The sequence below is a fragment of the Theileria equi genome, chromosome 3, assembly GCF_000342415.1.
Source record: "Theileria equi strain WA chromosome 3, complete sequence".
Classification (NCBI taxonomy): Eukaryota; Apicomplexa; class Aconoidasida; order Piroplasmida; family Theileriidae; genus Theileria; species Theileria equi.
In genome coordinates, this window is record NC_021367.1 from 341110 (window position 1) to 364209 (window position 23100).

At 41.2% G+C, this 23100-nt stretch overlaps 9 protein-coding genes across 9 annotated transcripts, besides 3 other annotated features; 4 read left to right on the forward strand and 5 right to left on the reverse strand.

Moving 5' to 3' along the window:
• Positions 1–555: 555 nt before the first annotated feature.
• Positions 556–1398, reverse strand: BEWA_001810 (signal peptide-containing protein; the record flags this gene model as incomplete). The annotated part of the gene is made up of 1 exon (XM_004830383.1): positions 556–1398. One exon carries the CDS (start codon positions 1396–1398, stop codon positions 556–558), a length of 843 nt encoding a protein of 280 aa, XP_004830440.1.
• Positions 1399–2217: 819 nt separating this feature from the next.
• On the reverse strand, positions 2218–6894 carry BEWA_001820 (hypothetical protein; the record flags this gene model as incomplete). The annotated part of the gene is made up of 1 exon (XM_004830384.1): positions 2218–6894. One exon carries the CDS (start codon positions 6892–6894, stop codon positions 2218–2220), a length of 4677 nt encoding a protein of 1558 aa, XP_004830441.1.
• Positions 2377–2441: a sequence feature (GA-rich).
• Positions 5395–5477: a sequence feature (CT-rich).
• A 404-nt stretch (positions 6895–7298) lies between the features above and the next one.
• On the reverse strand, positions 7299–8157 carry BEWA_001830 (hypothetical protein). The gene has a single exon (XM_004830385.1). It carries the CDS (start codon positions 7862–7864, stop codon positions 7418–7420), a length of 447 nt encoding a protein of 148 aa, XP_004830442.1. The 5' UTR covers positions 7865–8157; the 3' UTR covers positions 7299–7417.
• Positions 8158–9296: 1139 nt separating this feature from the next.
• On the forward strand, positions 9297–10229 carry BEWA_001840 (signal peptide-containing protein; the record flags this gene model as incomplete). Its single annotated transcript, XM_004830386.1, has 1 exon — positions 9297–10229. The coding sequence occupies one exon, from the start codon at positions 9297–9299 to the stop codon at positions 10227–10229; it is 933 nt and encodes a 310-aa protein (XP_004830443.1).
• A 634-nt stretch (positions 10230–10863) lies between these two features.
• On the reverse strand, positions 10864–12939 carry BEWA_001850 (hypothetical protein; the record flags this gene model as incomplete). Its single annotated transcript, XM_004830387.1, has 1 exon — positions 10864–12939. One exon carries the CDS (start codon positions 12937–12939, stop codon positions 10864–10866), a length of 2076 nt encoding a protein of 691 aa, XP_004830444.1.
• A 730-nt stretch (positions 12940–13669) lies between these two features.
• BEWA_001860 (hypothetical protein) lies at positions 13670–15958 on the forward strand (the record flags this gene model as incomplete). Its single annotated transcript, XM_004830388.1, has 2 exons — positions 13670–15766; positions 15887–15958. 2 exons carry the CDS (start codon positions 13670–13672, stop codon positions 15956–15958), a joined length of 2169 nt encoding a protein of 722 aa, XP_004830445.1.
• A 123-nt stretch (positions 15959–16081) lies between these two features.
• Positions 16082–17269, reverse strand: BEWA_001870 (signal peptide-containing protein; the record flags this gene model as incomplete). The annotated part of the gene is made up of 1 exon (XM_004830389.1): positions 16082–17269. One exon carries the CDS (start codon positions 17267–17269, stop codon positions 16082–16084), a length of 1188 nt encoding a protein of 395 aa, XP_004830446.1.
• Positions 17270–18801: 1532 nt separating this feature from the next.
• BEWA_001880 (hypothetical protein) lies at positions 18802–20976 on the forward strand (the record flags this gene model as incomplete). The annotated part of the gene is made up of 1 exon (XM_004830390.1): positions 18802–20976. The coding sequence occupies one exon, from the start codon at positions 18802–18804 to the stop codon at positions 20974–20976; it is 2175 nt and encodes a 724-aa protein (XP_004830447.1).
• Positions 20977–21791: 815 nt separating this feature from the next.
• On the forward strand, positions 21792–22435 carry BEWA_001890 (signal peptide-containing protein; the record flags this gene model as incomplete). The annotated part of the gene is made up of 2 exons (XM_004830391.1): positions 21792–22167; positions 22206–22435. 2 exons carry the CDS (start codon positions 21792–21794, stop codon positions 22433–22435), a joined length of 606 nt encoding a protein of 201 aa, XP_004830448.1.
• A 515-nt stretch (positions 22436–22950) lies between these two features.
• Positions 22951–22995: a microsatellite.
• Positions 22996–23100: the final 105 nt, after the last annotated feature.

The window sequence follows — 23100 nt, forward strand, 5'->3', positions numbered from 1 at the left end:
TAGGGTATGCAAGACTCCCAGTTTTACAGTAACTGACTACAGGCTACACCTGGAGAGGTAGCCACACTGCCCAGTCTTGCATAAATTCCCTTGTAGGTACGAGTATAATGACTGCATTCTAGCCCAGTGTCAGTTTAAAATCCAAGTGTGCATTTCAGGATCTAACGTGTTTAAGCAGAGTAATTCTTGTCCACTTTGTGAGACTCTGCATTATCCTGTTCTGGTGCCACAGTCACCTATTTTACAACTACATTCGCTAAACCTTTAGTTTAAATTGTGACTCTAATGAGTGTTTAAATGGTAACTGCATTGTAAAGGGTTACCCTCGGAATTCCCTGCAGACTTGTATGCTGTATACCTGGGAATCGGGTAATCCGGAGCATGAGCTACTCCATAAGTTGATGAATAACTTCTACTGCAAGGCCTGAAGATTCTCAATCTATGGAGAGAAAGAGGCTGTAGGATTTAGCAGGGTAGATAATCCATTTAGGATATAGACCTATTGCAGTATAATTCGACCTGCCAATCCACTGCATTTCATTCCAACTTTATAGATTATTTGCGTAAATTTGAAGGTTTCATATCCTTTGCCTTCATCTTCTCCAATCTATCATCAAACTCCTGTTGGTAGAGTCTTTTCCATTCGTTGCCCACCTTCATAAAGTACATTGCGTAGGTTTGATCAGGGGTCTGGCCAGCGAGGAGCACAGTCTTGACGAGTATCTTTAGCAGGAGGTCCTTGCCGTCTGAAAATGTCTCCACGAGTGAACATGTGCCGTCAGTTCCAAACCAAATGATGTCTTTGCCAGAGCGAACGATCCCAACTGGAGTTTTAAGGCTGTACGATACGGTCTCTATACCGCTGAAGTTGTCTTTGATGATACGTAAACTGTTCATGCTTGTATTTTCAAGGTCAAATGCAGTAATGCTCTGGGATTCCTCGGTAGTTTGAGCACCTGGTAGTTTCAACTTCTCTATTCTGCTCTCAAATGATCCCTTTGAAATGCTTACATAGTCCGAACCCTGGAACTCAAAGAAGAGTTTCTCGTCGGATCCATAGCCAGTTGTCGTTATCACCAGCAGGTTTACACCCTCTTGGTCAGAAATTTGGACATTCTTAAGCCTGCGGGGAGCTTCTATGTTCAGCAGGGTGGAGGAAGAATGAAGAACTGCAGTCACATTGACGCCGGGTTTTGGCTCATACTCTTTAAAGTTCAGTCCACCAACAGTCACATCTTTAGAATCAAAATATCTAACACTGGGCTTCTTTGCAACGTCTAATTTAATGGCTTCTGGTCCCGTGTATCTTCCTTCTGTGCCTCCTCTGGTCTCCACACAACCAACGTGACCATAAATGTGTACAGAAACAAGGAAGAGGAAAACCCACGAAAAATCCATCTTTAAGTGCCAGTTAATTGGTCTGAATATGTTCATTCTTCTTCCTTGGAATGCATGGGGCATGTGAATGTGTAGACTGAAGACAGTCTTCTCTTCCCGGTATGTACCAGAGAAGGAAGCTGTTTAGATGTAGAATTGTGCCTGGAATGCAAAAGTTCCCGGGAAGATGGCCCAGCGAGACCAGGAGCCTCCAATGCAGGTGCACCATAAGAAGAGTTGATTGGTGGCCCAGAATGTCTCGAATAGATGTTTTTGGTATTCTGAAATATGCCTGGTAAAGTCTTCCATCGTTTACCCTGCTAGGTGGTCTGAATCTGGTCCCATCCATACCAGTGGCTAAAGCCCACTTTCCCATTCCATACACCATTTTAAATACAAATCCATCGTTCTGATCCATTGAATTATGATGAGAAATCGCTATGTTCACTGCCTAGTCTGGAGTTGATGCTCCTCCTTCCATAAAACTCCCTTCATGCTGTGCATTATTCTCGTCATTCTTTGAACACTCAAGTGAATAGAATGAGTAAGTACCGTGTTAATGAGCCACATTGTCCTAGTACTCGTGTATGTATAGGCCTATTTATAGTTTATAACCCATAATGCTGATAGTTTGTCCATGAGTGTAATGGTCTTTGGCTAACCAACAATCCCTGTTATCGCAAATTCATGGGTATCTATAACGGAAATTCTTCTTATAGAGATACCAAGAAATCCACAGATATTTCCTGAACCAACAACAAGGTAGTCAACCAACAAATTAAGACCAACTGCTCAGTATAGATTCCCTAGTCTCCATACTGGAGAGTCCATAGACAGCCATTAAATCTGTCTAACCCAAGGATCTCCTTTAGAACGTTTAAACATCCACCAACCAAGTCCAGTAAGAGAACCAGTTCCTGCAAGAGTACCTGAGGATGATCCAAATATTACACCAAGACCAGTAGCAGTAGCGGCAGTTTCAACAAAAGGAGATGCTTCAGGAGGAAGTTCAGCAGAAGGTGGAGGAGAGGGAGGAGAATCAGAAGTAAGAGCAGTAGGAGGAGTACTCTGTTTGCATTTAGTTGGAAGACCATTGATTACATTGAGGATCTTTCTGTGGTTTTCTGGAGAATCTGGATCAGTGTTGTCGGATAAACCATTTTCTGCAGGTTCCCATTTACCAGTAGTAGTATCACCATTATTCTGATGCCAGTGATGTTCAGGTGATCCTCCATTAGAGATATGATAGTATATTAGGAGGGGCTTATCTCGCTCCTTTGAGCAAAAGTATACTTTCACAACGTCCACATCCAGAACTGGAGTTACCACTCCATTTAGATTCATTATATGAGACCCATTCTTAAAAGATACTATATGAAACTTGGTACCAGATGAATTATTATCCTTTAGTTTGTGAGTATAAACCACGAATTTACCAAGTTCACTGCCGAGAGTATCATCCTTTTCAACCTTCATCTTATCATTACTATGAAACCTATCCAGACTCATATCATCATCACAAGCATCATATTCTGTGGTAGTAGCCTTACCGACATCTATTATTACAGCATAGTTGAGTTTGCAATTGAGCATCTGAAGTTTCTTTTGGAAATTGTCTGGAGAAAATATTCCAGATCCTTCAGCACTTTTCCATTCAGCGTTATTTTCATACCATTTTTCATCTCCACCGTGCAGGGTAACCTTGAAAAGAAGGGGTCTACTCTTGTCCATATACTCCATAGTTTCCAGAGGGAACCAATAGTATACGGAGACTTCCTCCACTTTACTCATGGGTACACTCAAACCACCTGTAACAGGCTTTTCATTATATTGGAACTTCTCAATGGTAAATGTAGTCCTTCCAAGAATTGCATGTCTATACTCAATGAAGCCAGGTGAGCTATTCCTGACACCTGTTACAGTAATCACTCTTCTGGAACTTGTATCAGTATATTGATGATATGTTGCTCCAGAAGAACTTCTCTTATAAATGTCTATGGTGATAGAAGAGGGTTTGCATGGGCTGTTAAGAGTGTCCAGAAGGCCGACGATGGCGTCATTGTTAGCGCCATTGTTTCCATTCAAGGTAGAAGCAGATCTCCAAGTACCTCCTCCATCCTCACTCTGAAACCATTTCTCAGGACCAGTCATAAGATCATTAGAGTATATATAAACCAAGAGGGGAATCTTACCACAGAAGTAGACAACAACTTTCTTAGCATCAAGAATAGGTGTTGGTAGGCCATTAAGTGTTATGTCTTTCCCACTTGTAAACTCTGATATGTGAAATGCCTTGGGATTAGAGTTTACAGTATAAGCCTTCTCATTTGGCTTATGTTCAAAGGCTTTGTATCTTCCTAGGTTCTTCTCACATACTTCCTTTACAGTACCCTTTTTATTAGCATTGTGATGCCTATGACCACAATAGTTACCACGTGTCCTGCTAATATCTATGTTTACTACATGGTTTAGATCACAATTTAGGAGAGTAAGTTTATCTTTCAGAGCATTCTTAGGATATCCTGGTGGAATCCACAATTGCCACTGAGTATTATCATCGGACCCAACACCCATGTTCTCATAGTACATCTCATTAACTATTCCTCCGGTAGGATTCTTTATGACCACCTTGACAAGAAGAGGTCTACCCCTTTTCTCAGTCTCCAAGGCAGTCCAGTAGAAGACTGAAACTGAAGTGACCTTTTCAGTTCTTTCCAACCCACATTCAATATCCTTTTCACCGCATTGGAACTTATTAACTGTGAAGTAGCTACCTTTTATACCATATGCCTTATGGGTATATTCGGTAAAACCGTTTATATTGGAGTTTAAAGAATCCTCTACATCAACCCAGCTAGTTTCGTTATAATGGCGAGTTCCTCCAGTAAGTCTGTTATAAATGTTTATAGTGACTTCCGGTGGTTTGCATGCACTTTCTAGTCCATCCAGTATTTCAATGATCTTTGTGTAATCGGATTCATAACTATTCTTTAAGCTAGAAGCTGGCTTCCATTCATTACTACTATCCTCAGGTTTTTTAAACCAGTGCTCTCCCTGATCGGAATTCGGTAGATAAATTAGAAGAGGATTCCTTGCACTAGTGCCAGTATCAACTTCTCTTCGACAGAAATATACAACTACTTTGTTAGCATCTCTAACAGGTAGGCGAAGACCACTTAGTGTTATAGGAGTACCGTTTTTGGTGAATGCAGATATGTTAAACGTCCTTATAGATGGATTTGGAGTATGAACAAAAGCAGTATAGTTTCCAAATCTTCCACTATCACTTACTTCCTCAACCTTTATTTTCTTACTATAACTGTCATCATGTCCATAATGACAATATATAGTTTCTGTATGATCAGAGTTTGGAATCCTAGTAACATCTATTTGAATAACATCGTTGATCTCACAATTTAGAAGAGTGAGTTCCTTGAGCAGTTGAGAGTCACTAAGTTTACCTGATGCTTCAGTTTTTATATACTCCTGTGTAACATTCCATTTATTGCCTTTACTATTAGCGTAATACTTAAACTTCCCGTCACTATATGAAATATCAATCAACAGTGGGTTTCTTTCCGTTTTACCAGTCCAATAATATGCAGAAACCGATGAGACGCTTCTTAAATTGAGTCCAAAAATATCTATCTTGCTGTCATCTTCCCTTTGTATTTCCTTTAGTTCGAACGGTAGTCCGCCATTTTGAATATGAGTATATTTACAGAAGTCAGGAGTAGGATCAGGAGTTCTTGTGACAGTAATAGTCCTACCTCCGGTAGAAGCTCCTGTATAAGTTTTTACACTCCCGTCATTAGGTGGCTTGTGTTTGAGTTCAATGGTTACTTTTTGCGGATCTGATTGCGCTACTATCTGTAGTTGAGTTTGATGTTTAGGTAAATGTGAATCAGTGTCACCAGAAGATCTGGATCTTACTCCACTAGTACTTCCGGAACTACTAGAGTCTGCAGTACCTAGAGAGGGTCCAGGTACAGGAGCTCCATGGGGAAGTGGAAGAGTTTGTTTTTTTATTTCTTCATTTCGTTTCTCCTGTTCCCTCTTTTCTTCTTGTTTAAGTTGTTCTTCATCTTCTGCTTCTTTTTGAGTATTACCGTTGTAAGAACAGTCTGATAAGCCATTACAACTAGGCCCTGTCAGATGTTTCCTGAGCTTCCTCCATTTAACGCAAGTTAGATCTTTAAAATCAGTGGGTTTTATACCAATCAGTTCAGAGATCCATTTCCAGTTATCACTATTATCCTCTTTTTTGTACCATCCTCTAGAAATAGCGCTTTTGCTGTCGACATAAATGAGAACTGGAATTTCCCCTGTACAGGAAAAGGCATAGACATTGATTGGATTAGAACCAGAAAATGGCAGTCCGCCTATTTTTATATTCTTCCTGTCACTATTATTGTAATACTTAATACCAGCTAGATTAGGTCGTCCCTGAGGTAAGGAGTATTTGTAGTATGAAGTCTTTGTATCATCATTTACCTTTATATCTCCACTAGTAACAGATATACCATCTTTATGATCGCTGCAACAATGTTGACTATTACCTCCATTATGTTTACCATAGGATATATCCAGAGTAACATTGTTGTACTGTTTGCATAATACTTCGTCAAGTTTCTCAGAAAGGACATCTGTAGGTTTAGTATTACCTTTATCTCCAGAATAAAAGTTCTTTGACTTACCATCCCCAACCTCTATCCAGTTATTACCATCTTGGCTTGTACTTTCATAAAAAGTGGAACCTCCTCCGTTCTTTGGTTTAAACTCAAGCATAAGAGGTACGTCTCCACTACCCTGATATGAATATAGTCTTATTTTCTCAATTGCATCATGTTTTCTGAAAGTAATGTTTACAGAATCACCACGTAAAGTTACCCTCGATATTTTTGTATCCTCAGCAGGACCGGTTATATTATAAGTTGTTACGCTATAGTTACTCCCTGGAGGGGAAGGTGGAGGTGGCCTTGTAGGTTCTATCCTTCTATAATTATTCAGACAGTTAGATTTAGACTCTTTTAGAAGAGAACCAAATTGAGAACTTATTATGTTAAAGGGGACGGCTTGGTTCCTTCGGCAATTTTGATCATCAAGTGCTTCTTGTTCATTCAGATTTTTATCAGCCACTGGAGCATTCATCCAAGACAGACCTGATCCATCACCTCTGCTATAGTACTTTGGTTGTCTATCACCACTAGTAGTGGTAATTCCAAGGAGGATTGGTTTATCCGGTTTTCCACTCCAGTAATAAACAGAAACTTCTTCAACGTCTTTTATGGGCTGTCCCCTTCTTGCTGTAAAACCTCCCCTTATCTGATCTCCATCTTTGAGTGTGATATTAAGCTTAAAGGTGTGTCCTTCAAGATGGTGTGTATATTTGATGAAGTTAGTGACGCCACCAATATTAGTCTCCTTTTTGACCTTTAGGTCGGTTATATCACTGCCACAGGTACATTGTCCCTTATCTCCACTACACCTTAAATTTAATGTTAACACACCACTCATCCTCCACCATTCTTGGCTCTATCTTAAATCTTCAAACCTCTGAGATCCATGAGGGTCTCCTACCTATTCCTCATCCATCCATTCATCCTCCCTCACAATTAGCTCACCGTCAGAGAGACTATCCACAGAAGAACAGGAGTAACTATCAATACAGTCCTCAGTAGTACAGTCAACACTCACGTCAGTAGAAATTAGTTCGTCTATCCAATCACCAACTTCCACTGGGTCCACAAATAGCAAAGATCATGTAATGAGAACCATGTACACAAAACCTGTTACGATTTATTAAACCATCCCTGTGGGCCTAAAGAATGTGTAATGTCTGAAATGAGACTTACCTATATCAGTCTAACCATCTGTAAATGATTGCATCCCTTCGTAGTTTAATAAAATACATTGCGTCTTGTATAGACGTGGTATGCTTCTACAATACTTACCCATACGAGTAGTTCCAGGGTATACCATTACTCCATCTACCAAACACTGAATACACAGGCTCCTATACTGCGTATACTCGCCATTACTACCCATTTGCGACGCATTTGCAAAACTCCTCAAAGTTTGCTTTACCATCAGGCATTCTCGCCATTAGCCGAACTTTGGCGTCGCTCCCGCTCTCAATTCCTGCTTTCCCGGCAAAGTCTAGCAGCTCATCAATTGTTACCTCTCCTTTACCTCCTGAAATCTTCTTGAAGGGGCCCCTTAGTATAGCCTCAATTGGTTGGTTCTTGAGGGTATTATTGACGAGATCTTTAAACATTGCAAAGTCTATGGCTTCCACATCGTTCCCTTGGATATCCTTTCCGGCAATGTGTTGCATCAAGGCCTGAATTTCTTCATCCGTCTGTTTATTCCCGAGAACATTGGCGAAGATGTGCGATAGATCCGCTCTGTTCAACGCTCCCTTGTTTCCAGAGTCGAATGACTTGAAGAGATCAAGGAGCTCTCCAGACTTGAGGTGGAGTTCCATTTGCGTTTCTCTGGAGCTTTAAGTGAGTCAGTGTAGACAGTCTCCTGGCCTTGTTCTTCCTAAAGGGCCTGCGGTCCACAAGCTCCGGGGTCCTCCGTGTAGACGGTTAAAGCTCCAAAATGTGTCCCTGTGACTCCTAAAACTTCCCTTTTGGTCCTACGGGGACGTTCTCGTCCCTATTCAGGGTAAAACGCAATGTGACGAGCAGAAATGGCGATAATTTTACGGGAAATTCCGTCTAGTTTGTGAAAAGTTAAAATGCGGTGGAGAAACTGGCAGATTCCGGAAAATGCGAGTGTGTAGGTCCTGCGTACCCAATGGAGGGAAAGGAGAGGAATTTTCTTCGTATAGGGATAATTATCACTACATTTTGGTGGTTATGGATTGACATTCGTTGAAGAAGAGGCTGCGCCGTCCAAAGCGCTGAGACGACTATCCATGGGCTGTCTCGGTCACGCCTGAATGGGCGAGTGTGTAGGTTGTATGGTGACTTGATAGACGAAGGATCTATAATATAACATTCTTGCAGGAGAAGGAACGGCGGACTCAGTGGCTGTGTCTAGTCTTGAATGTGTATAGAGTAGTCCCAGCATTAGACACTGCAAAGCGGTCCCACTCTCAGTACGCCGTGCTAGTGTGGAGGTGTATCCTAGAGAGGGCAAGATGCGCAGTAAATTAGGGTCTCGAGTGGTCTAATTAAGCTGTCTCTGGATGTATGCTCCACATGGATGATCCTACCGTCTATTCATAACCCAAAGAGTTCTTAGCCTGGTCACATTCCTCATTCATCCGTATTCTGGATACTGCCTAATGGCGGGTAATGCTCCTATACTCTGTATACTCGCCACCTCTTCTCTACTCACTAGGCTAATAGAGTCTCTATCACTCTTCTTTAAGCTCCCAGAGGTCGCCATAGCTCACTGCGTTCGCATTATGCTACGCATTCAGTCGGATTGTCTGCCCAATTCCCCAATGGTAAATCACCATTAAATGACTTTGTAGTAATGATAACAACTCTAAAGGCCAAAATAACTCTAATTTTTGGGCCAAAAGGGTGCATGCACAGGTGTACAAAAATATCCGGAAGGTGCGCTTTGTCTGGTGGAAGGAGCGCCTCCAGTTTTAAAAAGTACATTCAACTCCTCGTTTTTTGGACAACTTCTCACCCTTTTAATCACCAAACTCTCGACTGGTCAGCCTCAAAATTTCGGGGACAAACTGGAGATTTTACTTCTCATCCTTTCTTACTCGTACTACTCACTCTATAACCGCTTCTCGCACTTTATTTCAGTCATTATATATCGTCAAGGTACCATCTATTATACGCTAGGAACTCGGCGCATTAATTCTCGAGAGAAAGAGATCCTCCATCAAATGTCTTTTCAGCCAAAGAGGTTGTGAGTTTCAAGACTAGAACAAACATTACCAAGGGATGAAAGTGGCATCGCCAATCCTTGCGCTGTATGTACTTTGTATTCTGCGAACGTGTAAATGTGGAGATGACAAGGATGCGGAAAGTAAAACTTGCGATCATCACGGAGAAGAAGAATGTACAGAGCAAGACATTTACCCTGGTATTAACGTGCCTTCTGAGCCCAAACACTTTGTAACTTTGGACATCTCAGACATGGATCCGCAAGTATGTAGAGTAATCGACACGTACATGGGCAGAGTCAGCGTGAGGGTCTACATCATTCACCCCAAGTTTCTCGTTAAAAAAGTCATGGATAGGAATACTGAGGTCTGGGAAGGTATAGCAGAGGACCACTGTGTTTACATGGTCACATTCCTAAAGTCGAGTAAGCCAAAGATTGTACTCCTCAGAGTAAAGGAGACCATGGGATCATATCAAGTCTTCCGCAAGTTCAAGAGTGGGAATGGATGTTACTCTAGTTCAGGAGGCTGGTACCCGTCCGTAAAAAGCTCCAGCAAGAAAATCGAGAGACTGAGCATCTTCCCCTGCAAGACCCGCAAGTTCGCTCTGGACATTTCCCTAGACGAAGGTAATGACAAGTACAGAGTCATAAAACCTGAATATGATACTATCGCAGTACGGTATTACGTCCCTAAAAGTGGGTACGCTATAGGGAGAATTAAAGAAGGGAACCAAGTTATTGGTCAGCTTAAAGATGATTTCACATGCTATCTATGCGAATTCTTCTCGCTCGAAAACTATGCACTCCTTAGAGTGCATACAGAAAGGAACTACCGGTCGTGGCTTTGCTGGTACGAGCGAGTTGATGGACAGTGGAGAGATGTCGAGGAAGAGAGTTTTATAGAAGATCTCCATCGCATAAGACTATCCGCGCGCTTGTCCAAATATTCCGGAGCTGAATGCAAATCTACACCCACTTCACCTCACTAGAATGGGTAGAATGAGAGGTTTTAAAGTCGTCTAGAATGGAGCTGTAAATGTCTCCGTGTATGAACATCACGCGGACGGTATTGTGACATTTTGGGGAAAATCTATTATTCAATGAGCTACATGGACATGCAAAAATGCAGTGGTACTCCTATTTTGTTCATTTAGTAGGTTTTGAACTACCGCAACGCCTTGTTGGTACCGTTTTTTAAGTACAAGATGCAAAGAGTTATGTTGAGCAATCGACCCTTAAAGTAATGCACTGCATGGGCATAGATCTCAAGACTATCCACGATAAAAGTACGAAAGTTTTAATTGATCTTACTAATAGCTAGTCAGATCCTGGCTAGGGATGTTTATCTGTATGACATGAATGCTAGTTCATAAGAATGAAGACTTTAATACTTAAATTACCGCCATTCGTATTCGAAATACGGGCGCAATAGCTTATCGTAATGTGTCCGAGTTTGAAACAACATGTGATGGAGCAAAATCCTTTTGCATGCAAAGTACACCAACTGAAACAGGGTCATCAAACAAAGGTCTTGTTCCATAGTCATCCTTCTTAGACCTTTACCATATTGTTCTCAACATTCATTCCCTTTCTATGGCTTTGTTTTGTCACAAAACATTCTCTCTACAACTCATTTCTCTTCAAGAGCGATTTACAAATATCGAAAAGACTCCTGTTCAAAATCTCGACTAAAAGCGTCATTGGGTTAAAGGCCGAACTGCTTTTAATGGAAATTTCAACCTTGTACTTTAGAATCTCAAATTGGCGTCTGAACTCGTGTGCCAGGGTTACGAGGTTGATGACTTCCTGTCCATCGGTTCCGATGAGTAACGATATTCTTTGCACCAATTCAGCAATCTCTGGGTCCTTGATATTGTATTGACGCAGTTTAATAGCATGGCCGTCGTCTGATCTTGGCTCAGGGCTACCCTCATCGCTCTGGACGGATGTACCTCTCTTGTCCTTGTTAGGCTTGATTAGGGACATGAAGTACCCAAAGATGCCCTTACCCTCGCCCTGTTTTTTGGATGTGTCTTCAGTCTTGACCGGTTTCCTTTGTGTAGCTGAATCATCTGTTGGCGTGTCGTCTGCTCTTCTAGTTGGTTTATCATCTACTCTTGTGTTTGGCGTATCACTGGGTTCTTCATTTTTGTTATCTGCGGGTGTGTTGTCATATGATTCATCTTGTTCATAGGTTGATGAACCGTTTGTTCTAGGTGGTTGATATTTTGGTGTGTCACTCGGTACATAGGCTGGTCTATCATCCTTTGATGGATCATTAGGCCTTGTATCCCTCTCATCTGGTTCTTCCGTTTGAGGAGTTGTAGGCTTTGGCATTACGGAATCTCCATCTTGAACCACATCTTCATTTCCGTATACTGAAATTTTGGGGTAAAGTCTGGGAGAAGTCTCATCTCCATCAGGGTAAATGTCCTTGTATCGTGGCGGTGCCTCTGGAATTTCAGAGGATTCCTGGTCACTCTCTGCACCCTTTGTAGACGCACTTACGTCGATGTTTGGCAGCTTTATACCTTCTCTTCTTCTACCCTTGAGTTCCTTGGTCTCTAATAGTTTTAAAATGTCCTCGTACAGTTTTCTGATTTTTACTATAATGGTAAAGGTGGACTGTTTTCCGGCGTGAGACTGATTCCTTCTCTTTAGTATTCCCTTGGATAGCTCATCTATTTTCTTGTACTTTGCCATAATCTTATCCTGGCCCTTTTCTGGCTTCTCACTATATTGTTTTACGTCTGACCTGATTTGACTAAACAGGTCCTTCATCGTTACCAAATCCTTCTTGTTCTCCTCAGTAAAGCCGTGCACTGTGGTATCCTCCTTGGAAATTGCTTCCCTGTATTCCTTGATCGTTTCAAACAGACCAAGAGCCGCTGTATAGTCAATTTGAAAGAGTCGTTTGCTCGCCTCCTTTATCTCCAAGTCTGCCCTTTTCACGATACTTGTAGCCTCCTTGAGGTGACCTGTTATCTTTTCCACATATTCAATCGATTCAACTTGCTGTTTATACGAGGTGATGTAGGTCTCCCTGGACTTTTTCAAAATCTCAAACAGGTACCTGTAGGATATCAACCTCGTTGTTGCAAAATCCAGGGTGCTTATCTGCTTCTTTAGCTTCTCATTCACTCCTTCAAGGGCATTCAAGACCTCGGAGATCCTGTCTTTGCACGAGACGATTGTCGAAATGCTTGGGTTCACACTCTTGATTTCGTGCTTTTCGAAATCTCTCTTTACTATGGCGTATATTTCTTTCGTCTTAGTATACTCCGCTTGAGCCTTTGCCTTAGCCGTGACCGCCTGGTCCATGTAGATCTGGATGTTGTCCAAAACTCCCCTTTGCGAGTGGGCGTAGGTCTGTACCATCTCTGCGTAGTTGTTTATTCCGGTTCCTGCAACCTTGAACTTGCCAGATTCGTCCTTCAAATCTCCATCTCCCGAATTCTCCTCCTTGAAGTACGGAAGTGTGCTGTTGAAGGCGCCCTCAAACTGTTTTAGAGCCTTGGACCCGTTAATCTCACATCTCTCGGATATCTCATTTACCTTTTTAATCAGCCTCTCCTGCTCAGCGATTATATTCTGAGCCTCGTGTATGTCCTTGGAAGAGACGATTTCACCCTCGCAAGGGACGTCTATGAGCAGTAAAAGTGGCCCAAAAATGGCCAAGAGTGAATGGATAAAACTCATTGCATGCACAAGTAAATCTGCGATTCCTGATCTTTGGTTCACAAAAATGTCACTAAATATTTTGATTTATCCAATGTAACATTTTTTATATATTGATGACTTGGAGATATGACAATTCGAATTTTCTGAGATCTTTCTATGGATCTATAAATGATGAGATCTTGGAAGAATCGGCGGTGTTACTCATTCTGACTCCGCGTAGTGAGCTTTAATAGGCCATTTTAATGGCAAGTGCCGGCTGGTAGAGCTCTGGGTAATCCTACTCTTCCTTAGGCTCCTTCCAGTCGCCTGCTCGCATCCCTCATTCTTCGGGACCTGGCCATTATACCTACTCCCGTACCTGAAATTTTGCGAATTATGTTCTCTATAGTCACTGTGTCCTATTCCAATAGTAAGACATTGGCGTCTTATCTTCCGTGTAGGATCTGAGGCGAGTTGTGAGATTTCCATTGCATGCAGTTTTGAGAATGTCGTATCCAAGTCTTTTAAAGTGGTATGGTGATTGTTTATCGTATCATCTTTGATTGTGTAGTATCCATAGAGATCATTCAGATGACTGCGTGGATACTTGTTCATCCTGTTCTGTGGATAGTCTCTCTGACGGTGAGCTAGTTGTGAGGGAGGATGAATGAATGGATGAGGAGGTACGGCTAGATGGAGGAAGTACTTGATCCGAATGTAGACTGTACTGACGAAGCTTTAAGTGGAGGTGGAATTATAATAATGGAGGATGGGCAAAGAGTATCTATCCCTTGACATAAGAAAAAAATGTGGAGATGAAAAACCATGTGATTGTACTAAGATTGGCAATATTACTGCTAGTAAGAAGGCCAGTGATCCGAAAGCCATAGGTTTTATTGCCCTTGTCCACGAAAGTCTAACGCCGTTCACTATCAGTAAAAATCTGGATAATGTTGAGAATCTTGAGGATGGACCAATATATGGTGTCACCAAGGCATCAGTTTACTACTGGGAAAAGGATGATGGTTTTCAGAATCCGCTCCTCTTGGCAATTATTAAGAATAATAATGAAAATCAACAATACTACTTCATTAAGTATGATAGATATGAGCATGAGACACAGGGTGATGCAGGCATTTGGAGACATGGACCTTCTGTATCGTCATTACAAGAGAGGTTGGATGATAGAAACTGCGTTAGGAACAAAGTTATCCCATTGGATCTCGAGCGTCCCGATAAGCACCTCAATTTTACTTCTCATCGTTTAATTGGTGTAAGGATAAAATCTACTAGTACTCCACAAACCCTTCCTGGTACTAACTATACTGTTAAAAACTATGGTATTAATAATGGTACAAAGATATCCCGGGTAATCTATAACGGAGTAGTTACAAAAGGTATTGATTTTAAAAATCAGAAGATATATACACTTAGGCTATTTTATTCACCCGCTAACCATAAGAAACCTCTTCTTATAGAAGTATGGAAAGAGAATGGAGACTTTGAGTATTATACAACCAAGGGTGATAACACTTGGACCTCGTTTGGAGATTTTAATCGACGACTAGAGGGTGAACCCCTCGAGCAGAAACTTGACGAACTCACCTGTGAATATTACAATGCTGTCACCATAAATCTATCTTTTACAAATTCTACGAGGCATGCAAATAACGATGTAAATAACACGTATTGTTGCAGTGGTAGTCATGGTTCTAAAAGGATATATGTTACTAAAAGAGAGATTAAAGTAAATAGTGAATTAAAGACCTCATACTACGAGCATAGTATTACTGGGGGTTTTTGCCTGGCTCATATATATTATAATAATGGCGGAAGGAAGAATGTAAAACCTTTTGGACTAACCTTTCCAATATACGTAAATAGTGTCCACACAATATACTATCCAAGTAGTCCAATACTCATTTATGTAGAAGGGAAAGGACAAAATAAATGGTATCAAAGGAAAAGTCTAACTAGTCACGTCTGGGAAAATGTCCCAGATAACCTAAAAGGCCTAAAACCAGAGGATATCCAGAATACCAACTGTTTAAAGTGGAATAAACTTGTGGAAGTATTAAGAAGTGCCGGATGTAACGACTATGAGGAATGCAAAGATCCTCCTGCTAAAGCTTCTCCTCAACAACCTACTACTGGTACATCTGACCTAAATGGTGATGCTAATCCTCATAGTGGGTATTCTCAACCTGGAGTTGGTGGAGCAGGATCTGCTGGTGGTCACACTCTATCTAGTATGTCTGGTAGTGAAGCTGCTAAAGTCGGAGCTAGTGGTGCAGGTGCTTTACCTTATATAGTAGAGACATACACAGCCAAAAATTCTTATGGTCAAGATGTTATATTTACTAAATATTCTGATGAAACAGTTTCTGGTGTTTTATCTCTTGACCAAGGTACTTTGGAAGAAGTTCAAGAAGGTCTTCCTCCTGGTGATAGAGGTAGTCCTGAACCTACTGAAAAACCTCAAGCTAAAGAAGATAAGGAAATACCCAAACCTGTTCCTGATGCTGATCTAGATACTAATCCTCTTCAATACCCTGATGGAAAACCCCCTCAAGAACCCCAAGAAAAAGCTACTGAACAAAGACAAAATATTGGTACTGAATCTCATGAATCTTATCAAAAACCTGTTGTCACATCTGACCAATCTTCTAACACTCAAGATATCCATTCTGAAGATACTACTTCTGAATCTGAAACTGCTGCTCTTGTTGAAACTGGACTTACTGTTACTGTTGCTACTCTTGGTATAGGATCAGCCTTTGGCATATCCTCAGGTACTCTTGCCGGAGCTGGAGGTCTTACTGGATTTGGCTGGTGGGTGTTCAAACGTTCTAGAGGAGATCCTTGGGTTAGACAGATATGAGTCTCCATGAGATGTTCTAGATGTTCCTATGGAATGGGTACTGGTAGTTGGTGTTAATTTGTTGGTTTGTTTTTGTTCCATGTTTGTTACTTCTGCTCCTGTTAGGTCATTGTCTGGACTATATTCTGCTCTAGTGTTGTTTGTTGTGAGGACCATACTCTACTGCATGCTATTTGACTTCTCTAGTGTTTTTCCTGAGACTTTCAATCTCACTCCGTTTACTCTACTAACCCATTCCATGAAATAAGAATCTGCATGCATCATGAATTTTGAGAATGATGTCTATTGGTCTACCTGCTTCTAAGCCAGTGGAGACCTTTCAAGGGCTACTAGAAACTGTTCCAGGATCTTGAGGACTGCGTCACCATCCTCTTGTTCCTTTGCAATGTCAAGGATGAGTTCACTAACGTCGGACTTTACCATGGCACGAGTTTGGAAGTGGCCTAAAAAGTGTCCAAGTGCCTTTTCAATCGCTTCGGATGTATTCTTCTTTTTAGTCTTTTCAAGTTCCTTAATGTCATTGGTGATTTCCTCAACCTTTTTAAGAATCTTCTTGAGTATCTTTTCGAACTTTTGTTTGGACTCTGGTACAGTTATGGCATCTACCTTTGCCTTGGCTTCTTCATACAACTTTCTGGCACCCACTTCAACAGCCTTGGACTTGGCAAGCCACTCGTCAAATTTGCCGTCTTTACTGGCGTCATAGTCTTCCTTCCTGTCCTTTATGGGCTTTGCCTTTTCTAGAGTAATCTTTTGTTCTAATTTAGCCCTATCTCTTTCCCTTTTCTCTTTAAACTCCTGCTCCTTTGTTTCTAGAGTTTTAACCTCTTTAGGTTTACCTGGCCCTAGTTTCTCTTGATCGACCTTTTTATTTCTAAGTTCATCTTCTTCTTGGGAACCTGGATCATCTTCTAGTCCTTTATGTGATGGAATTGCTGGTGGAGGAGTTTTTGGAGGTATTTCCTCTGGCTCCTTTTCTTTTAAGGTTTTTTCCTTCTGCTCAAGGCTCTGATCTTGGGAACCTTTGCGAGATTTTATTTTTGGACTCGGGCTTCTAGATCTATCCTCTTTCTTTTTCTTGTCTTCTTCCTCTTCCTTGGAACCCTTGCGGGATCTGCTTGGGCTTGGGCTTTTGGATCTTGATGTTTTAGGACTTGGGCTTCGAGACTTTGATTTCACACTTGTTGGAGTTTTTGGTTTTGGACTTGGACTACGGCTCTTTCTTACCGGAGATTTCTCTGGCCCATCCACACTTGTAATGCTTGTAACTGGTAACCTGGGATCGCTAGAACTAGTTATCAGCTTAGGGCCTTTAATCTCTTTGTCAGTCTCTTTGGGAGGAACGATCTTGTTCACGATGGTAACCCCTTTTTTCTCGGTTGGAGATTTCTTTGGACTGGCTGGACTCTTTGGCGGACTTCCTACTGGAGGTGGACTTGGAGAGGCCATAGAAAGGCTTAGCAGAGTAGTGAGTATGATGAGCTTCATGTTTCACTGGAGTGTTTAGTCCCTACAAAGTCTGCATGCAGTTTGTTTTCCGCCTCTTTTGTATACCTGAAGCGTTCTATGGACTATTTAATGGGTAGATAGCCTCTATAAATAGTCAATATATGTAAAGTCGTAAAATATGGCAGTGATGGATCTGATGAGGGTCGAGTACTGAACATGCCACGTGTCCCATTCCGTCTCGGACGACAGAGAATGGAGACTGGAAAGATATAACATGAATAAAAGGTGAAAATAGTGATACAACGTCATACTTGGTGCACATATAGTCCAAATCTTCATCCCAGTTGAGGAGACTAATGCATCTTATTCTCCGAGAATTGTCGGTAAACTCACCTTGTTCGCCAAATCATGCCTACTATAGCTACTCCAGAAGTCCTCTCAGGACATGCACCTTTATAAGAAAACGAGTAAGATTGTATACCAAGAGTTAAGATTATAGACTCTAAAAGGTCATGTTGAGCCGAGTTGAAAGAATGTCTATTCATCCCAGTTCTGCTCTTTGGCAGGTTTATACTGTATTGTGTATTCAGAGAATCCGTGAAGAGTGACTGTACTCGAACGCTTTAGTTTTGTTGATGATAATTCTATTAAACTCCCTTCCATCCTTAGCCTTCCTTTTAAAAAAGAGCCACCTGCCATTTCTTCCAGCAGTGAATTTGTGGAGTATTTCTACAGTTTTATTTAAAACAAGTTACACGCTACTAGCATGTATTGTAGTGTTTTCAATATGAAGTTTGAAGGTTCAGTCTATAGTAGCTCATTGTCTGAGACTAAAATCTCTTAGAGCTTAAAGTGTCGGGACTATGTTTGTTTTTTAGAGGGATCTATAGCATTCTTTATTTGACCAAATTTTGCCTTATGATCGGTCTCGTTACCATCATTCCATTTCTTTTTTTCAATGTACTTATAGACCATAGGTGTATTATCTCCATTTTTTGTCTGGATTGCAGCTAATCCTGGAGTCCCTCTATAAAAATATATCAGAGCCTCCACCAAGTTGGATGAGCTGTCGGACCATACATCCTTTCCATCATACATGAGATTCTTGACAGTAACACCCTCTTTAGCATCTAGTTTAAGAACCATGGCACTGCCTTCAAAAGAGTCCAAGACATTAAAGAGTAAAGAGTCAACCTTTTTAGCAAGTTCACTCAGAGTCTGTTCCTGAGGCTGAACAGGAGCAAAGCAGAAACTTTACATGTATAGAGAAGATTTTCTGTTCATAAATGGACCATCAGTTCCATCTCTTCAAATATGGAGACCATTATGGAAACAAAATGGGCTATTCATGGGTCTACCGAGCATGCTTCTGCCATTAACCGTTCCCGTGTGACCCTGTCCGTTATCCCATGCTTGACACAATATTCGCACTACTATGGAGTAGAAAAGGTGATGTATGAAGTCTAAAATTGGTCTCTGTACAGCTTCTTCCTTATAATCTCTTCCTTCTTCACCCCATCCGCTGGGAAGAGTAACACACTTGCATGATTTCAGATTAAACTGATGTAAGGATGAAGTTTCCTTATGTGTTCTCATTAACGCTTTTAGTGAGATTGTCAAGCTGTGATGATGCCGTTTTTGACCTCTCTTCTCCGGATCCTTCCTTTGTCAGAGACTATGAAAGTACCGTGGATGGAGTAGTTTATCAATCATTCTTTTCCAACGGATTATTCTTCAACAAGGTAGTAGATGGTGGAGTTACTCTCTGGGAGGCTGAAGGAGAAGAGAAATGTTCTGTACTATTCACAAGTGTTGGTGATAGAACAAGAGTCATTCTCCATGTATGGGTTAAGGGTATACCATCCAGGATGATGCATTATGAGAAACTAGACGGAGAATGGAAGCTTTCAACTGTAAGAGTTAAAGGTCGCCCAGTGTCTGACAAGCAAGAATCACCACAGGAATCTCTAGCAGACCTTGACTTTGCTAGTCTCGGATGTCCCTTGGGAGGATCATTAGACGCAGAAGCTAAGCCAAAGGTTACTCTCCCTCCTGCAGAATCCGAGAAAGATGGTGAGGAACTATCAGACCTTGAGGAGCATATACTAGAAACCAAAGTAGAAGAGCATAAAACTCCAGAAGAAGACAAATCGGAGAAAGGCGATAAAGTAGAAGCTTCTCAAGATGTTAGTACTCCTGTTTCTCTTGACTTTTCTAATCTAGATGAAACCAAGATATATGTGGACAAACAAAATCTTGTTGGAGTATTACTAAAAGGCTATTTTGGAAAGGACGGTTATCACATAGACTCGGTTGTAGATGGTGATGAGGAACTATGGAAAGCAACTGAAGGAGCTAGCCAGAAGTGTAAACTTGTAGAGTATTATGCCAAGAATAATGTAGAACTTCTTTACCTGGAGACTTCAGACAGTAGTGATACTAAATATAAATATCTTGAGAAAGTAAGCGGAACATGGAGTGAAATGGGTAAAGAACCATTTATTGAGAAGCTTTATGCTATGAAGAGTGATTACTCTGAACCAACAGAATCAGATAATGTAGTCACTGGGAATATTATTTCTGCGGAATCTAAAGAGGTGACCGAAGAGAAGGCAAAAGACTCACCTGTGGAGGATTTCAAGCTAGTCATTGAGAAAGTATCTGAAGATAGTAAATCCGATTCCAATAAGGTAAAGGTGAATGAACCTGCACCAACTCCCACTAAAGAGCCTAAAAAGAATCTCAAGGGTACATCTCCAAAAGATGCTACTGAGCAAGCTCCAGTTCAGGCAGAAGCAAAGAATCATCCTATAGCTCAGCAGCCAGCTTATACACTTGCTCAACCACCTCAAGTTAACGCTGATAAACAAGGAGACACTCCAGCTGCCAAAGGGCAGGGACTTCCGCCTGCTAACCCTGTCCAAGATACACCAGAACCAGCGGCTGTTCAACAAGGACAAGCTATTAAACCAGGAGATGCTCCTGATATTCAATCTAATACACAGACAGTTCAATCTAAAGAGGGACAGCCACCAATCAAACCCGTACCTGTTCCTGATTACAAATCCAAGGTAGATGGATCACTATTCGATGTTGAAGAAGCAGAGGAAGAGCATGTTAAGATTCTTACACTCACAGCAAAGGAGGGTGTAAAGGCCAAGAGTCTCACATTCGGATCTGATACAATATGGCCAGGGAAGAGTGATGTGACATGTTCCTCGGCTGTATTGTATATGGATGGAGAGAAGCCCATTCTTGCAGCACTTGTTACCAGGGATAAGAATAATAAGCAGGGGACAGTCTATAGATACCATGATGGTGAGAAGTGGGTGGATGTTAATGTGGATGACCATAACAAGAATCTGACTGGTCTAAAGAAGAAGTGCCATCCTGTTACTCTAGACATTTCAAAGAAGGATAACTCGGTTGGTACATATATAAACACAACTATTGATAAGACACATGTACACAATTTCGATCTCAAAAGTGCTACAGTAATCAAAGTAGTGGATGGAGGAGTTACTCTCTGGGAGGCCCCTGAGGGTAGTGGCTATAAGTGCCTTTACGCAGACAATGTCATTGTAACAGATAAAGAAACATTGAAGTTAACCATTAAAATGGATAAGAGGGAAGTAATGAATTTCAAGAAAGAAGGTGGTCAATGGAAGAAGGTAGATCCAGAGACAAACTCCCAAAAATCTAATTCTAACGGCTGCTCTCTGTCATGCTTTTCACTATACTTCTAAAACTCAGCATTAGTCTCCCTTCCTAGAGACTCTATGGTGGATATTCCTCAGGAATTTTAATGGACATTCACCGATAATGTAATACTATAATCCTAAATCTGCCCACATCCAATGAGATGTGCATGCAATTCTACGTTACCCTTGCAAATCCTAGAGCTTCAGGAGTCCAGAAAGTACCTCTTCCTTCTCGTTACTAGGAAGAGACCATATTCTCACGGTCCATCAGTTTCCTCAAAGATTAGTCTGGGTTTCGGAATAAAGACTAATCACAGCATTTGGTTCTTCTAGTAGAAAGGATAAATCTCCATTAAATGGACGTCTAAACCTAGTGGCTTCATTGTGCATACATTGCCATCAATTACAACTTCCCTGAAAGCAATCCGTAAATACTATTGTACTCAGCATCTTTCTGTTCCCCAAAACTATTCTCTTGTTAAACTATTCAATTCTGTATCCCTAATTAACTTTCAGGAGAGGGTCTTCTCACTATCTATTCACCCATTCCAACGTGCATATTTCTGCGGGACCTAGAAGTCTTCAACATCTAGCACTCTTTCATCTCAAAGAATATGTATACTAAGTACAAAGTCTGGAAATGAAGAGACGATTCTCTTCTTCCTTAGAGACCAACAAGATCCTCATCTTCTTCCGAATAGACAAAAGACCCATTTGCAGTGCCTTCTTCTGCAGACTCTTGTCCCTTGTTTGTTTAGACCTGTGGTCTTGATGTTCTTGTTCTGCTTTCCCTGTTACATATACAGTGTCTTTTCTGGTAAGACAATACGGGTGTGTGCTTGTCGCTCTCATGTTGACAGATGAATGTTCTAACAATACTATGGACGATATGTCTGGTAAGCTTGTGTTACGGTGAAGAGCTGAGAGGAGATCCTCCAGCCGCCAAGTCAGCAGGAAGGGTAGGTACTACTCTGGATATCCTGAATCCAGACAGAAGATCAGTACATGTTGGCAGTGGTGACGAGACAGATGGATTGACTAAAAGGGTCTTTACCCCAAAGGATAGTTTTGCTATAAAGACTGTTGTTACTGGAGGAGTTGAGCTCTGGAAGCCTAACAGAGATGGCGAAAAGTGTGAACTTGTAGAAGCATATAGCAAGGGAAGCTCCATACTGGTCTACTTAAAGGTTGATACTACAATTGGACTAAGTTTGAAATACCTCGAGAAAGTAAATGGTAAATGGAAGAGTGTAACTGCTACAAAATTTTACCAGAAAGTTGGAGAAATGAGAAGGAAGAAGAGTCTCCTGTAGAGGATGTTCATGAAGGGGATGAGGAACCAAAAGCTTCTGAATCTGCATCCAATACTGAGGAGGTAGTTCAGGAACAACCAGAGCCTGAACCAGCTACAGAAGAGGAAGAACAATCACCAGGAAATAGTGAGGCATCTCAAGAAGGAAGCTTCGTCACAGAAAGTAGATACTCGACCAGCCGAACAGATTGATACCACTCCCATTACTTTAGAGCTCTCTAAGGATGCAGATAAATCCAATATGAATACTACGATAAAGAAGGATACGGGGGCAGCATTTATGGAATATCATCTTAGGCGTGTTGTAAAATAGAATTGACTGTTGATAGCCAGGCTTTTATATGAAGATTTTCCGGAGAGGATGAATGCGCATCTGCAAAATTGTCGACAAAGGGAGAGTCTTCACTACTTCTAATATTTCTTGAAAACAATACTAGTGATGGGTGTTTTGAAAAGACTGCTGACGGATGGACTCCAATGAGTGAGGAAGAGTATGATAAGAAGCTAAAAGCTCTAAAGAGTCTCATAGGAATCTTCTGTTAATCACTCATTTGTAAAATACCCCTCATACCTACCTTTGGTAGGTATTGTTAGAGAACATACAATTTTAATTCTTGGTATCTTAGTATGGAATACATTACTAGGTAGTCTATGGCGAACAAAGTGAGCTATCAGACTGAAGAAAGGAGAGTAGAGTACAGTGACCCAACAAGAACAGAAACAACTAACATGAAACAAAAACAAACAACAAATTAAGACCAACTACTCAGTATCCACATCAACAAGATAACAATCTCACAATAAATCTTGAAAGATTATCAGTAGACAGACACATCATGCATGTACATAGCTTTTTG

Excerpts from the sequence above, each read along its gene's own strand:
- BEWA_001830 (XM_004830385.1), bottom strand. The coding sequence starts at position 7,864 with ATGGAACTCCACCTCAAGTCTGGAGAGCTCCTTGATCTCTTCAAGTCA.